We start from the raw sequence: 20805 nt of genomic DNA, 5'->3' as shown, positions 1-20805 counted from the left end.
CATGATATTTTTGCTATTTTAGTTAAAAAAAAATCAGCAAAAAATTGCAGTTCATATTGCTTTAACCTACAGCGTGCAAATAACAATGGTATCAGCATGCTGTCTCTACACACGTGTAACCATTTATTTTGACTTTACACTCTCATTAATGTTATATGCAAAAATGAAAATGTCTTAGATATCTTAATGTGTTGGTACAAAGGGGTGGCAGTCTGAACTCCTCCAGGTTCACATTTCTATTTAATGATTAAAAACATGATTAAAACCCCCATACCCCTTGGAAAATACAGATCCAATTTGCAAGCTAGCATAAAAGGTCCATATACATGTACAATGTTTATTCAATAAGTGTGCCCCCTCTCTCTCTCTCTCTCTCTCTCTCTCTCTCTCTCTCTCTCTCTCTCTCTCTCTCTCTCTCTCTCTCTCTCGTCAGGTTGTTTGACATTTCAATCAATTCCAGCTAAACCATAAATCCTACAAGCTTGTTTTTTTTAAAACTGTGTTTTAAATGTGAACGAAATAAACACTTTTGACTGGAGGTACCCTTCAATAGTTACAAAATGTATACTTCTGATGCGATGAAAAATAACATTATAGACCAATTTCGTTCCTGCTACGTTAAACTGAGGTCAAAATAAAAAAGGGGCTCAAAACCTTGCTTACGGTTTAAAAAAAAATATTTACATATAGAGAGGGCAGTATTTTATGTTAACTTAAATCCATGTGTTAAAAAAACCCATTTGAACCCTACAAAATTACACCATATTCTACCGTTGTTGGTACAAAAATGACCAATACGCGGGGGTTTCGAACTATGCTCACCTTTGCGCATGCTTTTTCATGACGCAGTGCGGACTAATAAGTCAAATGCAAAAAATCTTTTTTGTTTATCAAAACTTGTTTATTTAATGATTAGTTAATGTAATATTATCTGGTTTGGCCTAATTCTTATTGTTACATGTAAATTAATGGATAGTGCCAGATAAATGAAACATTCAAAGAAGAATGATCTAAAAACTGTTCATAAGCAATGAAAAGACAAAATGATTTAAGCTAGTATGAAAAACCTCCACGTTGTGACGTACTTCCTATCGAATTAAACAACAACATCACGTCTATATTTTTTTCTTCCTTACAGCATTGCACAAGTAACTACGAATCTGTAAGTCATGAGTTTAAATCCCGCTGGAGCTTTTTATAATTTCTACCTTACCATAAATTGTTTAAACAGATCTGGAGAAAATATTGTAACATATGAAAACTCAAAGCCGGTGAAAGCATTTTGATGAAAATGTAATTCAATTCACAAATATCGACAGATGTATATTGTACTGTCCTCTGCGCTAAAGCGCCGCGGACTGTACACTATCTGACAGAGTGGACAGTTTTCGGCTTATATCAATTGCATATTAATAGGACACCTATCGATATCAATGTGGATAAAACTACATTATTATCCAAATGATTTTACAACATATATCCCAAAAAATATATTTTTTACATTTTTTGTAAAAGTAAATTTTATAAAAGCCCCAGCAGGATTCGTACTCATGTCTTACAGATTTGTAGTGAACGCACTACCCCTTTATGCTACGCTTTTAGGAAATAATTTTGGGAAAGAAAACAGTTATATTTATTGTTTATAGACAACTTACACCTAATATCAACGACCGAATCAATGTAAAATTAAGGGAATACCAATTAATAATAAACAGTTCAATAAAAGTAACATCAATCTTGGACATACCTGTATAATTAAAAAAAAATTCTGCGTCAAATACATGTCTCATGTTAGAGAGCCGCAGTGATGAAGAGAAAAAGAAAAATCTCAAAATCATTTTGATATATTGGTTTTTCCTGATAAAGATATCATATTTGAAAAGGATTATATTAAACAATATGAAACATTGATAAGATGCCCAAGTGAGACAATCTAGAAAACGGAAAGGTGGCAGCCATTCGATAATGCTAGACATTTTGCAGGTTAACAGAATGGTATGATAGATGCTGATTTAGATTTCTCGGGGTATAACAATCGATAAATACCTTGATGCGTAGAAGAGGAACAAAATCCTTGATTTGATTAAGTACTTGGCGAAGTTAACGTACTCATTGGCATTTTATTTTTTTAGTTTGGATTTCGGTCCATTTCCACAAGGCAGTAATTTTTGGAGTGACTCTATCTAGCGAACTATAGTTTATTGCGAAAAAAACCTTCTTCTAATATCTATTTGTGTTTAAACAATTTTCTTCAGATTCTATAATTATCATTTTACATGATAATTATCAATTAGTACTAAAGAACTTGTTTAGTTTGTTCATATTTGTTCTTATTTTGAAGACTTTGATATACAGTGTAGAAACTTAAACATATACCTAGCCGATAGCATGCTGCACTGTTAATAAGTTAAGTACTTCGATCAAAGACAGTAGCATTTCACAGTCTGAACAAGAAGCAGGATTAATTTCTACTCTTTTTTAAAAATTCCTTTTAGATTTTTCACAAAGCCGTTTCTCCTAGGAAAAATATTTAACTGACGACAGTTTACAATTGATAAAACCATTTCTCAAAACAAATATTAACATATGTTTGTATTATCGCCTAATACACCGGTACTAGAGTTCAAGAGGTCGAGACTGTAAAAAAGCGGATCTATTGGCATTTTGAATCTTTTAAACCTGCTATCCTTTTGTTTCAATTAGAGTTTTGTCATCTTATAAATTCTGAATTTCACATGCTGAATGCAAATTTAAAACAAAATTTACAATATGACCTAAGTCAGTAAATACATGTAGTTGTCATATTGTAAAAAAGTTCTCTGTTTACACCCACAAAATAAACAGAGGCTGCGTTGGGTATTCTTATGATATCTATAATTTGGATAAATACATACATAAATACAAAGCTCCTCGCCACCTTACAGTCTGTATGCACAAGTTTTGCTTTCTGTATTACGTGGTATAAATCGAGTGGAAACATAGTGTTCAGAGATACTTGCACACTTTATATCAATGCTGTTTCTTCGATCAGTAATTAAATGCTTTAAAAAAAGCAAATCCAGAAAAACGGCGAAACAGTTTTCCAATAGTATACTAACGCTTCAGCAATCGCAATCGTTCATTCAAACGGACATCAACGTTAGCAGACTGTCATGTCCTGGAACAGAAGCGCGTGAGTTTGGTACTAAACACATCACATGGAAAGGCACACATGTACATGAAGCGGACATAGCGGACACCTCAAATCAGTGGTGCTCGTTTTGGGCTTTGAACATGGTCAAAAATTTTGTCAGGTATACTGGACGATGAAAGTTTTTTCTGATTAAAAAAAGGACCCAAAAAATAACCGCTTGCAAACGTTGAATTTTTTGTCAAACGTTGCACAGCAGTTGGCTGTATCCGGAGAGTTGTGATATCCGACATTATATTAATTTCATGCAACAGAGTGCTCTATATTGTAAACTTTGTTTGTAATTTGCTTTCATTCAATTTTCGTGTATAAAATACAGTGTTATGAAATTCTATCAATAATTTCATATTTAGAAAAAATAATATACGGATCTTGTGATTTATTGTCTCATATCACACACTGATCTTATTAAAGTACAGCCCTGCGTGACAAACGCTCTCTTTCCGCGTACGAATACCTTCTAATAGTTAATAAAGACAGTGTCCATATCTGCATTATTTATGTCGCGATTAATCCCAAAGCTATTATTTGATTTGAATAAATTGTCACAGAAAGCAATTTGAGTCGATGAATGCGAGGGAGCAGAGAATTCACACCAGGTTCCGCACCGCAATACCATCAGATAATATTCTAATACTCCAAGGTATTATTGCTACCTTCTTCGATTGTTTACTCAACTCTCTAAAAGTATGAAAAATAGAATTTAAGTAATAGACAGGCTGAATAGATATTGAGATTGCAGGCAAGATACAGCGAGATCTAATTTTCCAATGTTTTGCTACATTAGACAAACTTGCTTTATGATCTTGCGCGTTGTTGACACTTTCACGTTGTCAATTAAGATGATTGAGTCCCATCCTTACTGGTACAGGTTCCTCCAATAAATTGTCTTTGTAGCACATTGACATCTGAGAACCGATTCCCAGGAGAGTCGTTACAATCGCAATGTATTCATGATCGCTATCAAATAATAATCGCTGTTTTGAAAAACAGGAAAATTGATTAAAGTTAATAGATATCATTAGGGTTTTGTCCGAATGTTTCAAGAAGCTTTATCTCCCGAAAAAGAGTCTTAATGCACAAATCGAATCAGGGTTTGAAATGTTCTAAGTTTTGATCTCTAAAACATGCAAACTCTAAGTATTTTGATTTGAAGATTACTCAATGCATTCTAGATTTTATATATATAAAAGAATAGCTGATGATCGCAAGGTTTAATTGATACATTTTATCTCTAAATCGTGATATATAATGCAGCGGAATTAATAGTAGATTATATACTTATGGCTATATTCGATGAAAAACATTTAATGAATCTATAGTTTTATAAATCGTAATCAAACACCATAGCCAGTACCATTTCTTAGGAATGGTGAACATTAATATATAAAGGGGCAAAGGGAGATTGGATCCTTGTCCATCTCCAATCTTATCAAAATCAGAATTGCTACGCTCCGAAATTCTGATAGTCGCTTTGTACAGCGATTATCGAATCTTTAATGTACAGCAATTATCAGAATCTTTATACAGCGACTATCAGAATCTTTTCTACAGCGACTTTCAGAACCTTTGTACAGCGACAATCAGAATCTTTTGTACAGCGACTTTCAGAATCTTTGCACAGCGACTAGAATCTTTCAACAGCGACTATAAGAATCTTTCAACAGCGACTATCAGAATCTCTGTACAGCGACTATCAGAATCTATGTACAGCGACTATCAGAATCTTTTGTACAGTGACTTTCAGAATCTTTCTACAGCGAATATCAGAATCTTTGTACAGCTACTAGAATCTTTGTACAGCGACTATCAGAATCTTTGTACAGCGACTATCAGAATCTTTGTACAGCGACTATTAGAATCTTTGCACAGCGACTAGAATCTTTGTAGAGCGACTATCAGAATCTCTGTACAGCTACTATCCGAATCTTTGTACAGCGATTATCAGAATCATTGTACAGCGACTATCAAAATCCTTGCACGGCGACTAGAATCTTTTGTACAGTGACTATCAGAATCTGTGTACAGCGACTATCAGAATCTCTGTACAGCGACTAGAATCTTTGTACAGCGACTATCAGAATCTCTGTACAGCGACTATCAGAATCTCTGTACAGCGACTAGAATCTTTGTACAGCGACAATCAGAATCTTTGCACAGCAACTAGAATCTTTTGTACAGCGACTATCAGAATCTCTGTACAGCGACTATTAGAATCTTTCAACAGCGACTATCAGAACCTTTGTACAGCGATTATCAGAATCTTTGTACAGCGACTATCAAAATCCTTGCACAGCGACTAGAATCTTTCAACAGAGACTATCAGAATCTCTGTACAACGACTATTAGAATCTCTGTACAGCGACTAGAATCTTTGTACAGCGTCTAGAATCTTTGTACAGCGACTGTCAGAATCTTTGTACAGCGACTATCAGAATCTGTGTACAGCGATTATCAGAATCTTTGTACAGCGACTTGAATCTTTCAACAGCGACTATCAGAATCTTTGTACAGCGACTATCAGAATTGTTATACAGCGACTGTCAGAATCTTTGTACAGCGACTATAAGAATCTGTGTACAGCGATTATCAGAATCTTTGCACAGCGACTAGAATCTTTGTACAGCGACTATCAGAATCTCTGTACAGCGACTATCAGAATTGTTATACAGCGACTGTCAGAATCTTTGTACAGCGATTATCAGAATCTGTGTACAGCGATTATCAGAATCTTTGCACAGCGACTAGAATCTGTGTACAGCGACTATCAGAATCTCTGTACAGTGACTATCAGAATCTCTGTACAGCGACTATCAGAATCTTTCTATAGCGACTATCAGAATCGTTATACAGCGACAATCAGAATCTTTGCATAGCGACTAGAATCTTTGTACAGCGACTATCAGAATCTCTGTACAGCGACTATTAGAATCTCTGTACAGCGACTATCAGAATCTTTGTACAGCGATTATCAGAATCTGTGTACAGCGACTGTCAGAATCTTTGCACAGAGACTAGAATCTTTGTACAGCGACTATCAGAATCTCTGTACAGTGACTATCAGAATCTCTGTACAGCGACTATCAGAATCTTTCTATAGCGACTATCAGAATCTTTTGTACAGCGACTATCAGAATCTTTCTACAGCGACTGTCAGAATCTTTGTACAGGGACTATTAGAAAGATTTTGAAGCAAGTCCACATAGGACCCACGTTCACGTTATATGGGGCTGAAGGCGTTGTGGGTCGGTGTCAAAAAGCCTACATCGCTAGCTAGATATTTTGCTCACATTTTTTTTAAACTGCACATACATCAACATCGGGTGCAGGTCTTTTGTCATATACCCTTAGAGCTGCAGTTTTGTTGCTCTACGTAGATCTATTGTCTGTGAACCCAAATTATCTCAGTACAGCTTCAGACCTCATTTTCTCCCGGCATGCAAGGTATACGAAACTAGTAAATCAATGCTAATGATTAATCTTTTTGATAATGTGGCTAGAACATCAGCAAAGAATTAATGGCTTTGACACCCTATACCTGTACTTTAGTATATACCTGTAAATATGTGCTTTAGTATCTTATCAACACTTATACTTAAGAACATACATGTACCTTGTACATGTACATTATATCATCTATCCTTCACATATATATATATAGTTTAATATCTACCTTGTACACACACTACACATAGGCCAGCCTATGTACATGTACTGTATCATTTACTTGTGCATATATTTACCGAGAGAAATAAACATGATTGCATTCGTGTTACATGTGATAATGCCGATTAATAAATTTAAGGTATATATGCCCACAGATGAACCTATTATCATATACATGTAATTTATATATATTGGCGATAAAATAATACGTAACCGAGACGATAAAAAATAAGGAGTTTGCAGGCAGGAAAATCATGGCCGATTCCCGGGTCGTTTAGATCCGGGTTACATAATACGCTCATTGTTAAAATAGCAGCGCAGACTTTTAGACCCAGCTGTGCTGCACGGTAACAGAAAGAAAGATTTTTTTCCCAGATAACTAATAACTATGATCTTAATGATAAATCAAACTAGTTAAAAATTAAAAGCTTGAGCATTTGCATAAGGAATGGCGTTTTAGTTTATGATTAATTTGATATTGTGGTACCTGAATAATAGGGCTTCAAAAAAGTATTAATTAAGAAAAATCTACTATAGATTTTTTTTTAAAAATCTATATATAGATGATTATGTCATTTTTTACATTTGAAACAGGTACTTGTGTTTCATTCAAAACCAGCTATTTTAAACCGAACAATTTTAAACTAAATAACAAATGCTTGATAAGTTAAAAAAAACTTTATTTTTTTTCTTTTTAAACTTTTCAGGAACGTAGTACAGCAAAACTCGTTTATAACGAATTTCAAGGGACCATAGAAAAAACTTCGTTATAGCCGTAATTCGCTATACGTTTATAACGAATTCGTAAAAAATATTATAGCGAATTCGTTGTAAAATAATTAAGGGTTTTTCCGGCTAACAGTTTTCTAAACTACCGTAGGGTATAAAATAAGTATTACCGTCAATTACAAAAAAAAAGTCAATATAACCATGTCATTTCAATTTTTAAAAAAATTCCGTATACTATTTGAATTTGAGTATTTAATATATGCATCTTAAAATTGCATGTTTCTTCAACGAAATTTGAAATGAAAAAAATTCGTTATAAAAAAGATAATATACGTTAAAATTTTGCCAGCGGGGGTCTTAAAAATACTTCGTTATAGCCGTAAATTCATTATAGCCGTGTTCGTTATATACATCAATTTTCTATTGTTTTATATAAGAAACTTGCCGGGACATTAATAATAATTCATTATAGCCGTAAATTCGCTATATCCGTGTTCGTTATATTCGAGTTTTGCTGTATCTCATTTCAAAATGGTACAGACCTACCCCAAAATCTATTACAATGTAACAAGTCCTCCCCTACCCCCACCCCAATGATGCTTTATAGCAATAGCTTTGTTTGTTGGGTGAATCGGGACTTACGATAACAAATCATTTTAAACGGTCATTTTCTATATATAAAAAAGGAAACGAGTAACAAATTTCAGAGTTTTGTACATTTTTGACAAATGAAATATAACTAGAATGCCTACAGTTTCTCCAAAAACGGAATTAAACAAGCTCTTGAAATCCGCTTTAGAATGCCATCTGTAAGATTGAATATAGGTATCGGGATTACTTTTCCCATTATTTAATATAGAATATCAAGAAACTGTTTCATTTTCTACATATACGTCATAATTGATTCAAGCACCAAAAAGACACTCTGGATGACCTTAAAAAGAGAAACCTGAGGTATTAATAAATATCATGCAATTAAGCAAAATGAAATCCAGGATATCTTGGGACAGGGTATAGTTTTTCAAAGTAGAAAATTTAAAGTAAAAATTTGGTTTGCAGCACCTTGGACATCGACACAAACTTTAAAAAATATATAAAAACCTCGTATTTCCATATATTATCCGTGCAATGTTTAGGAAATTATATTCAAAGAGCGATAACTGCATAAATGGCTTTATAATAGCCATGTGAAAATTCCACGTAATATGCATTCCAAATGCACCATTCCCTATTGAATGACACTGTTCCGTTGCAAATCTTAATTTTCACAAAAAATAAATTATGGAAATAACATTAACTGGATCTTTAATTTGTAAATTCACACATTTTACTTGTATAAGACATGCTTGTTGAATTTGATCCTACATATGGGGGTTAAAATCGGCAATGAATAAAAATGATTATAAAACTGTAATTTTTTAGCATTTAATTTACAACATTTTTGCATTTGTATAAAGAACTGTATCAAACAAAAGTTTTCACGAGACTTCCTAATTTGTAGCAACAAAATGTCGCTATTGACATGATTATAAAAAAAGGAGTTTGTCTTAAAGCTATACACGCTATAATTTACGTCAATTTGGAATGACAGTGAAAACGCATGTGTTTGTCTACTTAAAAAGTTATCCTTAATCTGTAAATTACAATGGTGAATTCCATCTCGTTACAAAGATATAGATTTTTAATTGTTTATTTTCCTGCCAGGAAAATATACCTTTTCATAAATATTGATAAAGGAAGAGCAAACCGACCTCATTGCGCATGTCCGCGGAGAACTAGGTAGTCGTTATTGTTTGCCTAATTAAATATCCAACTTGATTTTTAATATGCTTAACAGTTGTTAATTTGAAATACATACATGTATAATGAGTAAATTAAAATACGTTTGTCATTCACGATACCCTTACTTCTGCATTAACACGTATAGTATCTATAAATAGCACATAGGGGAAAAACACAAGTCTACGTCATTTTTTTAAAGGCAGTATTTATATCTACTCACAGGCTTGTAATTTTTTCTTTTGTTTGTACCCGTATATCGGACAAATTTATGCTTTACTGAAAATATCCTTTCCTTTGTGAAACTATCACAATTATGAAGATGTTGACCCTTCACAAGTTTTGGTATGATAGGCTAAATTTAGCTGTCGATATCACGCGATAGATTGATATTCACGAGGAGGCATTACTTTCCTGGCAGGAAAGCAGGGTTGGCAAAAAAGCGGGAAATACTCATATTTCCCAGGACGGTGGGAAATACTGGTAATTCCCGGGAATTACTGGTATTTCCCGGGAAATACTGGGAAATAAAGTGCAACTATATATTATAGTACTTCATACTTAGACATTAGTCTTATTCAAATCTGTAGGGATGTAGACAATAGTACACCTTGTCAGCTTTTTGACATTTTATAATGTTCTTTGATTTTAACAAGTTTTGCCTGCCCAGTAATGCATTGGTTATCTTCTTATGAATACTCCAAACATGGTTTATTCATTGACAACATTGTTATTTTGTTTTTAAGACTAGTCAGGTATAGGTGAACCTATACAGTTATCATAAACATGATATCAAAAGTTCCATTTTCTAGTTATTTGGTGAATGTGAAAATGGTGCAAGAAAATTGTGAAAAGTAAAGTTTGATTGTGTCACTACCTCAGTATGCAACACACCTAAGAAGAAGCCAATCAGCCCCACTCATAGTATATATCTCCCCAAAACAGGAGCACAAAACTGTCAAGTATCATTTATTATAACAACATGTGTGATTATTTAATTGTTACTTGTAACAATTACAGTAATTATAACAGTTTATTTTGTGCTTTGAATTATAAATCTGTAAAACAGAAAACTTGAAGTTCAAAAAGCTGGACTAAAATTTGTACTTTAGCAGCTATAGAAGTCTGGGGGAATAGGTGATTGGTGAATTTAAGATTCATAAACTGGCAGTGAAATGGGAAAGTAGGATAAATTGGTTTTTGATGCTTATTAAGGTCTTCCGTTTCCAACGGAAGACCTTGTACTGATTCTGTTGGAAATTCTTCATTATTATTTTTCTTCTTCTTTTTCTTCTAGACGTTTCTTTAAACTGTAATATCTCGCTTGTTTGTCATTAGATTTTATTCAAATTTTCAGGGTTTATTGGAAATAATAATAGCTTACCACAGCACAAAAATTTGTGAAATCGCTACTTCCGGTTTTGAGTTATTCTCCTTTGAATATTTTTTTAGTGGGTCTCGTGTACCTGCAAAGGCTCCGAGTTGATCCGTAGCAAGTAGTTTTAATTTACAAATCTTTAATGTAGACATCTTGAACGTTGTCCTCCTTGTTTTATATGTTTGACTAACCCACGTATACTACTTAAAAAATTACATCGAAATTAATGTTTAAAAAAATGTTAAATTTTGCTTATATCTTTGCTCAATAACTTTTTAGTTGTAAATTTTTTCTAGACACATATAGAGTAAAAGTTGTGCAGAATATAAAGAGCTTTCATTTGATACCATAAAAAGGGGCTAGCCCCTAAAATGAGGGGTCTAGAGCCCTTAAAAGTCTTTGCTTCATAACTCTAAAACAGTAAATTTTTTGATATGGGCGTCGCTGCAAAAAATGTTGTTTGTGACTTTATTGATCTCATTAAACTGTTTTTGTGTTTGGGTATTGCATAATGTGAGGGAAAAAGTACTACGTGTTGACCATCACTCGCGGCAATTTGGCCAAGTTAACAAAACTCTCCATCACCCGCGGCCGAGAAAATCGGTCACCATGGTCGCGACTGGGCTACCTAGCGGTCAGCGGTTATCTAATACACGAGAGTTGAGTCTCTCATATACGAGTTAATTTAGCCGCGAACTCAAGAATTGTTTTAGTTTTGATTACACATAAAAGTTTATGGACGAAACGATTCGGTGTCAATTAAGAAATTGTTCAGTTAATTAATAAAAGCAATGTCATTCTCATCTAAAGCAATATCAGACATAGATCAACTGTTGGGTTTAAGTTTAAAATAAAGAACTTTTATTTGATAGAATATGGTAATTATACTGCAAACTTTACAAATCGTCCTGCATTCCGAACTGTGCGTGTCTGCGCGTTGTACCTTTACGTAATCTATCCTTCGTCCACGGCTGAGGAGATCAGCCACGGCTGCACTACCAAGCGGTAAGCGGTTATCTCATACACAAGATTCGCACTCCGTGACGCATACTTAGATGAATATGAACGTGTTTGAGTTTATATAGTCGTAAATACAAGAACTGTTTTAATTTTATGTTATAAAAGTTTGTCCATCTTGTATTTATTTAATTAAACATTTGATTGAAAATGAATATTAATGAACGATATTACTCCAAATCGGAAACATCGTCAGAAATAAATTAATGGTTGGTTTGTATATTTAAAATTTTTAACCCCCCCCCCCCCCCCCGAAATATCAAATGATGATCATCCCTCGCACATGGCCGAGGATATATAGCGCGAGTGGACGAGTGATCCGCGGTCGACTCGTGTTCTTCTACATGTACCTTATCACGAATTCATGTTTCATATTTTGCACGGACAGAACTATATTTATTATGTCTTAACTATTATTTAGGTTTAAGATGAAAAGATAAATTTATTTTACTTGTACAGCTGATTAAGCATTGATTTAATTATACGATAGAGTACAAGGTACTCAAATTATAATCAAATGTTACATGTTTGCGATAGGTGCTAGCACGATAAAAAAAATGTTCTGAATTGTCCTAAATTGAGGCATTTGATGATTATTTAAAAGAATATTCAATTGAGTTTTAAACAACTTAAGATTAGATTCTATCGGTCACATATTAATCACTCTGTAGTTTTTCTAATACATGGTTGTTCGTTTGAGTGTAGAAGCGAACTCATTGCTGCGTCCCCCTCCCCTCCTCCCGCCCCGCTGACAAGTGCTCGCGCTGTATTTTTTTTTAAATTGGCGAAAAGATATCCAGATTTGTCGAAAACAATTGTGGCGACTTCTTCTTATGTGTAACATTTTTTCCTCAACGTGTTTCACTTTCCCACCCGTTTGTTTATTCGGTCAGTCTGTGTTAATTCAATCGCCACGTGCGACCGAAAATCTTGTGTCGCTTTAGCGCACACAACTCAGAACATATGTAATTGAGTAACAGTTGGACGGAGCTTTTATTAACAGTAAGACTATTATTCGAAGTCAATCATCTTCACATTAAAGATGTGAAATTCTTACCTGAGAATGTGGCTAATAAATCAACCTGTTGACCACGCTAAACTTCTGTATGAACAGAATAATTCATAATATATTATAATTGAAAGTTGGAAGTCAAACTTTGACACATTGAGGAGAAAATGTTGCAACCTTTTAATTAAAATTGTGTATTATGAGGTTGTAATGCAACTTAATTTACTTACAAGGTTAGCTACAGCCAGCTACTGGAATACTAATTTTAGGTGAACAATGAATACCCAATATATTAAAATACAAGATAAATAGTTTCCAGAACTATAAGACTATGCATGTGTATATGAAGGTTGCACCCTCATTTGTATACATTGTAGCTGTAGGTGAGGAGGTAAAGGTGTATCGATATACATACAATGTATGACTGCACATACGGACCGTGGCTACAGACGATACACATGATAGTATTTTAATACATCAATGCGCAGTTTGATCTAGAAACTGACCAGTTTTATAACTTCTTCGAATTTCTCTAACACGGACTGTCTAATTCCTTCCCAGAATTCCAATTTACGCAAGCGCAATTGAAGCTTTTTTTTCAATTTTATAAATCAACCCACTGACATAAAAATAAGGATTTTGCATAATATTACATCGTTTAGAGATGTGATATTCATTTCTGTAAATAAGGTTATTTAATTCACATTACATAGCGGTGTCTCCATGAAACAGCACCATCTGGTGTACAATTTTGATGCTCGCTTTTGCATAAATTCTCCCGCTGATCTTTTTTTATATTAGCTGATTATATATTATTTTGAATGTCTATGTCTACTCGTTTCATTAAATAATATCAGACGATACACATTTCTCTATAGAAAAGTTCAGAGATGCCATCAATTTTGACTAATTACTAAATTTTGTCAGCACGTAACAATTCTAAACTTGCACATAGTCTTCAAAAATTTAGAAAGATTTAAATAAAGAAGTTATCTTAGAAAAAATGTTTTGTAGGCGTGTTCGGTTAAAAAAAAATACAATTCCTGACATGAATCATGCGTACATACTGTTTATAACAATGCTTGCTACCCTTTTAAAATTTTAACTCGCCATTTAACATCTCATTTTTTAAAGAATTTTTGAAACGATTATACAAACTGTGTTCGACAAATAGTTTTCCTAAAATATTTTCTTCCTTTTTTTTTCAAAACATGTTTTATATACAGGCTTTCAATCACAACATGTTTTTATAACAAAAGCAGAACTGAAAGTTTAGTCATTATGATCGTTTGACCCCATATCACATATATTTTCAACCCGCAGCAACAACGGAAGACCTACTCGTGGGTTTGCCACGAGCTCTGCTCTAGTTGTTAATATCTTTTATCATAAACATACGTTTTGCATTGGAAAAATTAAAGAAATAAAGATTATAAATTTGTATTTCCCAGTATTTCCCAGATTAGTGAAAAACAGTAGTATTGACCGGGACGGGAAATACCGGTATTTACCACCGGTAATTCCCAGCACTGGTATTTCCCGGCCAACCCTGCAGGAAAGTAAATATTTTTTATTGTTTAATATTTGATATATTTGTTACGTGATCGAATTGAGCATTATAATTAACAGCATAAAGGTAACTTTTATTAGTAATCAAACACATACATTTTCCCCTTTATTCAAAATTGACGCAAATTATAGCGTGTATAGCTTTAAATTGTTAATACATGTACATATATGCAGTCATAACAATGGGGAGGGGGGTTTGCCCCTCCACTTTTGTTTTAAAAACCATCTGTATCATTTAAGGTCTGATCTGAAAATATAAATGAATTTAATTTAAAGCCGCCCCCCTTCAGTTTTTGAACAATGCGAAAACAAAATAGGGGAAAGTTTATATTGAGACTTATTTTATTGATACAAGCCATTTTACCAAAATTCATAAATAAAGTAGTATAAGTGTACGGATAAACAATTCATTGGTAAAGTTCATTGTTTTGACCAAAAAAATATATCATATGCAATGAATCGAATTCCCTTGTATACTCCAGTATCTATATTTTAATATACCGGGAATCCCTCACTATCTGGCGCAGTTCCTCATCACCGATCGCATATTCCTCGGGTATGTCGTCCAGCGAGAATGTTGTCGACACGGCCACAGGAGCGATAGGATCCTGGCGCTTGCTTCGAATGTTCCTTGCGAAGTCGATCAAGACGTTGGTGTTCAAGAGCACAGTCTTCTGTGTGGCCTCATACGATGCAATGCGGCGGTTGGAAGCGTCCAACTTCTTCGTCAGGGTGTCAATGGTTTGACGCATTTCCACCATTTCCCTCATCAAGGCCAGTTGAAAGGAACTTCCGGTGCCTTCTTCTGCAGTGGAGTTGTGGTAGGGACGGAACCGTACGGGAGTGGTGCCCTGAACTGGAGTGGATGGCGTTCGTGGTTCACAGATTGGCGGATCAGCTGACGTGGACGGGGCTTCATCAGTCTGATAGGTAGGTGGATCAGCAGGCTCTGGCTCCGGCACTGCAGGTTGTACAGTTGGGGGTTGTCCAACGGCAAGAACAGTTGCCCTTGGCTTCTCAGGTTTTGCCTAAAATAGATTACAGTTTGTTAGTCAAATTTTGAATATCTGAATGAACAGCGAACTTTGCCAACTCTTTAAAAATCGACGTATGAATAAAAAACAAAACATTTTTATGATATTTGCGGTTTATAATTTCAATTATAGAGTTGATTACAAATACATGTACATAGTTGATATTTTTACAAATTATTAATATTATTACTTTTGATATTTTTACAAAAATATGATCGTGAATCGACAACCTAGCGTGTGTAATGGAATTTTTGTTTTAAAATTATTTTCCAGTCTTCATTAGTTTCTATCAGGAGTATGACTTGTCATTTAAAAAAAACCATGGAGCTTTCTCTTATAAACCTGTGTGCATGAACTTGCAAGTATAACTATAAAAAGGATAAATCAAAGTAGGGCTACTAACCAATGCTTTTGTTTGCAGCATTAATTATGTACGTTATAAATTAGGATAATATATCTATAGATAATAAATAATAGTGAAAATATACATCTATTAGTGATTCTTGTAAAATAGACGAATTTAATTTTATTCACTTATGTACTTACAAGTGACTTTTCTTTCTTGCGACGTTTGGGCTCCTGGAATGGCGGTGGAGTTGGAGATATGGGTGAAGGTGGCAAAGAAGCTGATGACCAAGGAGAGGCTGGTAGACACTCGGTATCTTCCATCTCTCGCAGCTTGGCCCTCATGTCCTGCTCACATCCAGCATGCAAGACCACAGCTCGATCGACTTCCTTAGGCCGGCCCCACTGAACGTCATACTCATTTCCACACTGAATATTCAAGTCAGACTGAGTCTTGAAGAACACACGGCTGTCGTCGCAAACGTAACGCACTAGAAAGTGGGAATCCTCGCGCACTGACAAACGACGAGACATACTTAAAGTAACGCAACACAACACAACACAACGCAACACAAAATCACTAAAACGTGAATTCACAAAAAATGATCTTTACACGTAGAAGACCGTGTAAGAAATGAACCGAACGTGCAAAAAATACCGGGTTGCTGATTATAGGAAGCCCTAATTTTTAATCACTTGCTCATCATTAGTTGACACGCATGGACTTCAACAACAAACAATAAAAATGTAGGCGGATCAATTAATTGTTAATTGTTAAAAAAACACAATCACACTGCGTACACATTTATGATTTTATAGGCAATTAAAATCATTTCATGAAAATTTTTTATTTTAACGACCCTCTTAAAATATGATTATAGAATCGAAAATATTTTATTTGCAATTGCTGCACAAGTATTAAATTAAATACTTTAATAATTTATTTAATAGCTATGAAATAAAAAAAATAGTAATAAAGACTCCAAGTATTTCGATTATAATCTCTGTCAAAATCTGGTTAAATATCGTCATTAAATATAAATTAACATGCAATTTACTTGTCATTCTGGGAGATAACTCCCGCTTGTATACGATACTTTTCCATCGATAATTTTACCGTGGCGGGGACAGGTAGATGATGAGTTTACCGTGATGGGAACGCAGTATACCTGTCTCACCTGGCCGATCACCTCGATGTGTTTATACCGTGACGGGGCGCGGGAAACACGGGATCTGCGTTGCCTGTACTGTACCGAGACCTAGTCCAGGGAAAAAGTCGTTGTCTGGAAGGATATTAAACTTGTTTTGTCTTAAAAGTCTTGCAATAGGACGGTGTTTTATCATACCGAAGCAGACCTTGTCGAGGATCAACGTTTGTCGTCCATACATATATGTCCAAGTTATCGGACTTTAAATTGAACGACCAGAATAAAATCAGAATATATTTTACATGTAGTTCGAAGACAAGGGTAACCAAATGCTGTAACACCCCCCCCCCCCCCCCCCCAAAGTTCCGAGATTGATACCCAGTTATTCACCTTGGACACGGTACGTTGCCTTGATAAAATAGTTGTAGCATGTTCATTCGTCATCCTTTTACACAGAAAAAAATCACAGTATAAGATACCAATATCCTCCTCTGCAACTGGTCATCAATGAATCTAAAATCAGAAATTATTACCGCACGAACAAGGACTGCCTCTCTAGCAGATGTTTCGGTTTTTAAATAAAATAAAATATTGTCCTTTATACTATCTTAATTGCAGATTTCTTTTTAAAGAGTACTTATATATATTCGTTATACTTGTAAATGTAGTAATTTTTGTGCAATGTATTATTCATAAGCAAACAGTAAATAAAGTTTATTAGTTTAGATGGAATAATCTCTCTGTTGGTGTTGGCATGTAAAACATCACAAATTGTAGTACTAGTGTAACGAACCGATCCTTTTTATTTCCTTTCAGTACAAACATTGCTTAAAATATGACGAAAAACACGTCATCTAGTCAAATTAACATATACTTCAGGTATGTCTCCTTTCATTTAAGGTATTAAGATTATTAATCTTATTTCAAAGATTAAAGACTTGTTTTGTCTCTGTATACTCAAGTTGCCAAATTTTCTTTATTCTAGACCAGTTATAGATTCTTCAGGTAATCTGTGTTTGAGAACGCGAAATTAAGTACATGTGTGATATATGTGTAGGATCATTTTCTGAATTCAGCAGGTAAGAATACCCTCTGTTCACTGATTTATATATGACTGTGTATAGCTATGTGTCATTTTGTCATTGAACATTAAAAAAGTTATTACTTTACAGTTTAAAACGCATGAAAAATAATCCGACATTCTGAAGCATTATGCATTGATTAGATTTATGCAATTATTATGAAGTTTAAAGGCAAGTCTTTCTCTGCTGATGTATTTCATTACACTTGATTTTAAGTAAACTTCGACCGACACATCGAAATTCAAAGGCCCTTTCACGTTTCTAATCTCTTTGAAATCTAAAGAATTATTTCTAGCCTTAGATTATAAATATACATGTAACAACCCAAATATCAATTGAATATATAAATTAAAAATATGAAACCTTGACTTTACATTCAATGTGTAGCATATAGTTATATCTACAGAGTGTTGTTTCTTAAACATCATTGCATAAGGTATAATAGCTGTGTATACGGTTTTCGTGTAAATGAAAATGGTTTTGAACGTTTTGAAATTGGTCTAACATTAATCCCCTGAGTTTTATCCAATATAATCCTATATAGGAACGAGGTGATCCGAAAAGACGGTAATCGTCTGTAATTGGATTACGACGCTAGTCTACCTTGGTTTTTAATCTTTTGTCGTTTTGTTAACGTGAGAATTCCCCAAGCTTTTGATTTACATGTACACATGTGATATACATTTTTTCTAATTAAACAATGGGAAGGATGTGATCGAATGCTAGTTAAACTGGTCAGTAGAATACAAATGTATGTGTATCGCATTAAGTTCTATATTCTTGTAATTTTATAGACCCCAGAACAATGTCGCGCCCACATGCCAGCAAAAACGACAAAGAAGTGAATGCTGTGATTTTCAACATGAAGGAACAGCGATGCCTTTTGAAGAATCTGTCTACACTAGATGCCGAGGCTTCATATTCCTTGAAGCTGATAGACCTCAACAATCGAGGAATTAAACTGTTCTACAAACGCTTCAAAGACAAAGTGAATAAAATAAAGTCGCATCTACAAAGCGACGAAATCGCTCACCTAAAAATTCTGGACGCCACGGGTGAGATGAGAGAACTCGTAAAGCCCTTGAATATAACTGGGGCGTTGAGAATAGCAGACGCAGAAAAACGTCTAAAGCTTCAGGGACGTGATAACCAGCGGATGTCTAGGAGCGCCATGTACAGAAAGAGCAGTGACGCTGTTCCCATGTCCCCTATGCTCCGCCCTAACACGTGTCTGGCTAACATAGGGAGGGAACAGCGTCCCAAAAGACCCAGGAGTTTGTCGACAGGGAGGCAAAGCTCGATTATATCTTTGTCCTCCCCAGTAATGGAAAAGAACCTAAAAGATGACGTAAACACCAAATCCGGAAATGACGTAGTGAAATCGGATGCAAATACCAGTACATCACCTAGACTAGAAGGAAAATCAGACCGATCTAAAAGTATTTCTTGTCATTCAAGTCTGTCTGAAAATATGTCACCGGACAAATGTCAAACAACAGAGCAACATGGCGTTGCACCAAAGTTGGATCTCAACGATTCCGCGATACCACGTGTGATAGTGACACCAGTGCTAAAGCCTGAATCCAGCAGCCATACGGGAGGTACAGAGGACCCACAGCAACACGACGAAGCAAACAAAGGGTTGCAAAACGAAAAGACTTCAGGCAAAAAAGTTACAATAGTTGAGGACTTTGACACTTTTAGAAAATCAGCTATCGAGAGGAGGAGTCGCAGCAGAGGATCCTCAATAACACGGATGAGTGCTTCGGCGGCCATGAAGGCAGGTATGTTTTCTTGTCACACGCACAGCCAAGATCAACTACGAGAGATGGCCAAATCCGCCTCCAGTAATGGAGAGTCCATCAGTAACTACATCATTGACGATCCGTTCGAAGAACGCCGAAGAATGTTGTTAGATATTGAACATTCGTATGCGAATAATTTAACAGAAAGAAAGGAAGTGTTTTTGGATGAACTTGATCTTTACATCGCCAAGCAAAATGAAGAAAAAGAAGAAGTGAAAGAGTCCGAGGGAGAAAAAAGACCAGAATCCAGACTGGAAAGACTTACTCGGCGTGAGATGCGCCGGTTGCAAGAGAAAGCAAAGCGTGAATCGGTTGCGGACTGTAGACTGAGAGGGGACCATATCTTTCTACTAAGCTAAAATTCGATTACGGATGTTCATGTGGACTGATCTGGTTGAATGCTCTTTTAAACGAGTCAGTGTCTGTTTATTTGAAATAAGCCGAAAGATATATAATCAAGGTCACGATTTCAAATTTGAAGTTGTTAGAAAATGAACCCCAAAGATACGTGTGTATCGATCATATGCATATGTATATTGTATGGTATATCTATGCAAAGAATATGTTTTTATCCATCGATTGAGATTGGGTGGAATACATACATGTGCATGTCCTTACAGCAATCTGGTCCATCGAGAGCCCACCTGATGTGCAGTGCCGAAACAAACTCTAACTTAAAGCCTTTTCCAGTCAGTCAGTGTTTAATAAATTGATGCACCATCATTTGTTGGTATTATACTAGTATTCTATAAAATATAAGAGTATTGAAGGTATCCGATCCATATGTGGATCTATTGAAATATTTAAGGTATCCGATCCATAATAGCCCAAGATTCATTGAATCTTGATGCATAACATATGTGTATGGGCTTAATATTCAGTATTCTTGGATATAATTTTCACGTATCAGTACGTAAGAGCGGAATGTGTCTTAATAATCGACCTTTTCCTTTTCCCGAAGAGTTCCCCCCTTTGCTTTTAATCTTTGAAAATTAATTGTAATAAAATCTAAACGGTATGAAATTTATTTTCAATAATTTCCTTATGATATAAT

General features: G+C 34.9%; 2 protein-coding genes across 2 annotated transcripts; one reads left to right on the top strand and one right to left on the bottom strand.

The window, feature by feature from the left end:
* Positions 1-14703: 14703 nt before the first annotated feature.
* On the bottom strand, positions 14704-16250 carry LOC128175356 (uncharacterized). Its single transcript, XM_052840916.1, has 2 exons — positions 15918-16250; positions 14704-15365 (listed from the first exon to the last, which is right to left on the bottom strand). The coding sequence occupies exons 1-2, from the start codon at positions 16248-16250 to the stop codon at positions 14823-14825; spliced, it is 876 nt and encodes a 291-aa protein (XP_052696876.1). The 3' UTR covers positions 14704-14822.
* Positions 16251-17813: 1563 nt separating this feature from the next.
* On the top strand, positions 17814-20468 carry LOC128177163 (uncharacterized). The gene is made up of 2 exons (XM_052843744.1): positions 17814-17943; positions 18741-20468. The coding sequence occupies exon 2, from the start codon at positions 18752-18754 to the stop codon at positions 20108-20110; it is 1359 nt and encodes a 452-aa protein (XP_052699704.1). The 5' UTR covers positions 17814-17943; positions 18741-18751; the 3' UTR covers positions 20111-20468.
* The last annotated feature ends 337 nt before the right edge of the window (positions 20469-20805 follow it).

Source organism: Crassostrea angulata, chromosome 3, assembly GCF_025612915.1.
Source record: "Crassostrea angulata isolate pt1a10 chromosome 3, ASM2561291v2, whole genome shotgun sequence".
Lineage (NCBI taxonomy): Eukaryota > Metazoa > Mollusca > Bivalvia > Ostreida > Ostreidae > Magallana > Magallana angulata.
Note: the sequence above shows the minus strand (reverse complement) of the source record. Positions and strands in the feature narration are given on the sequence as shown.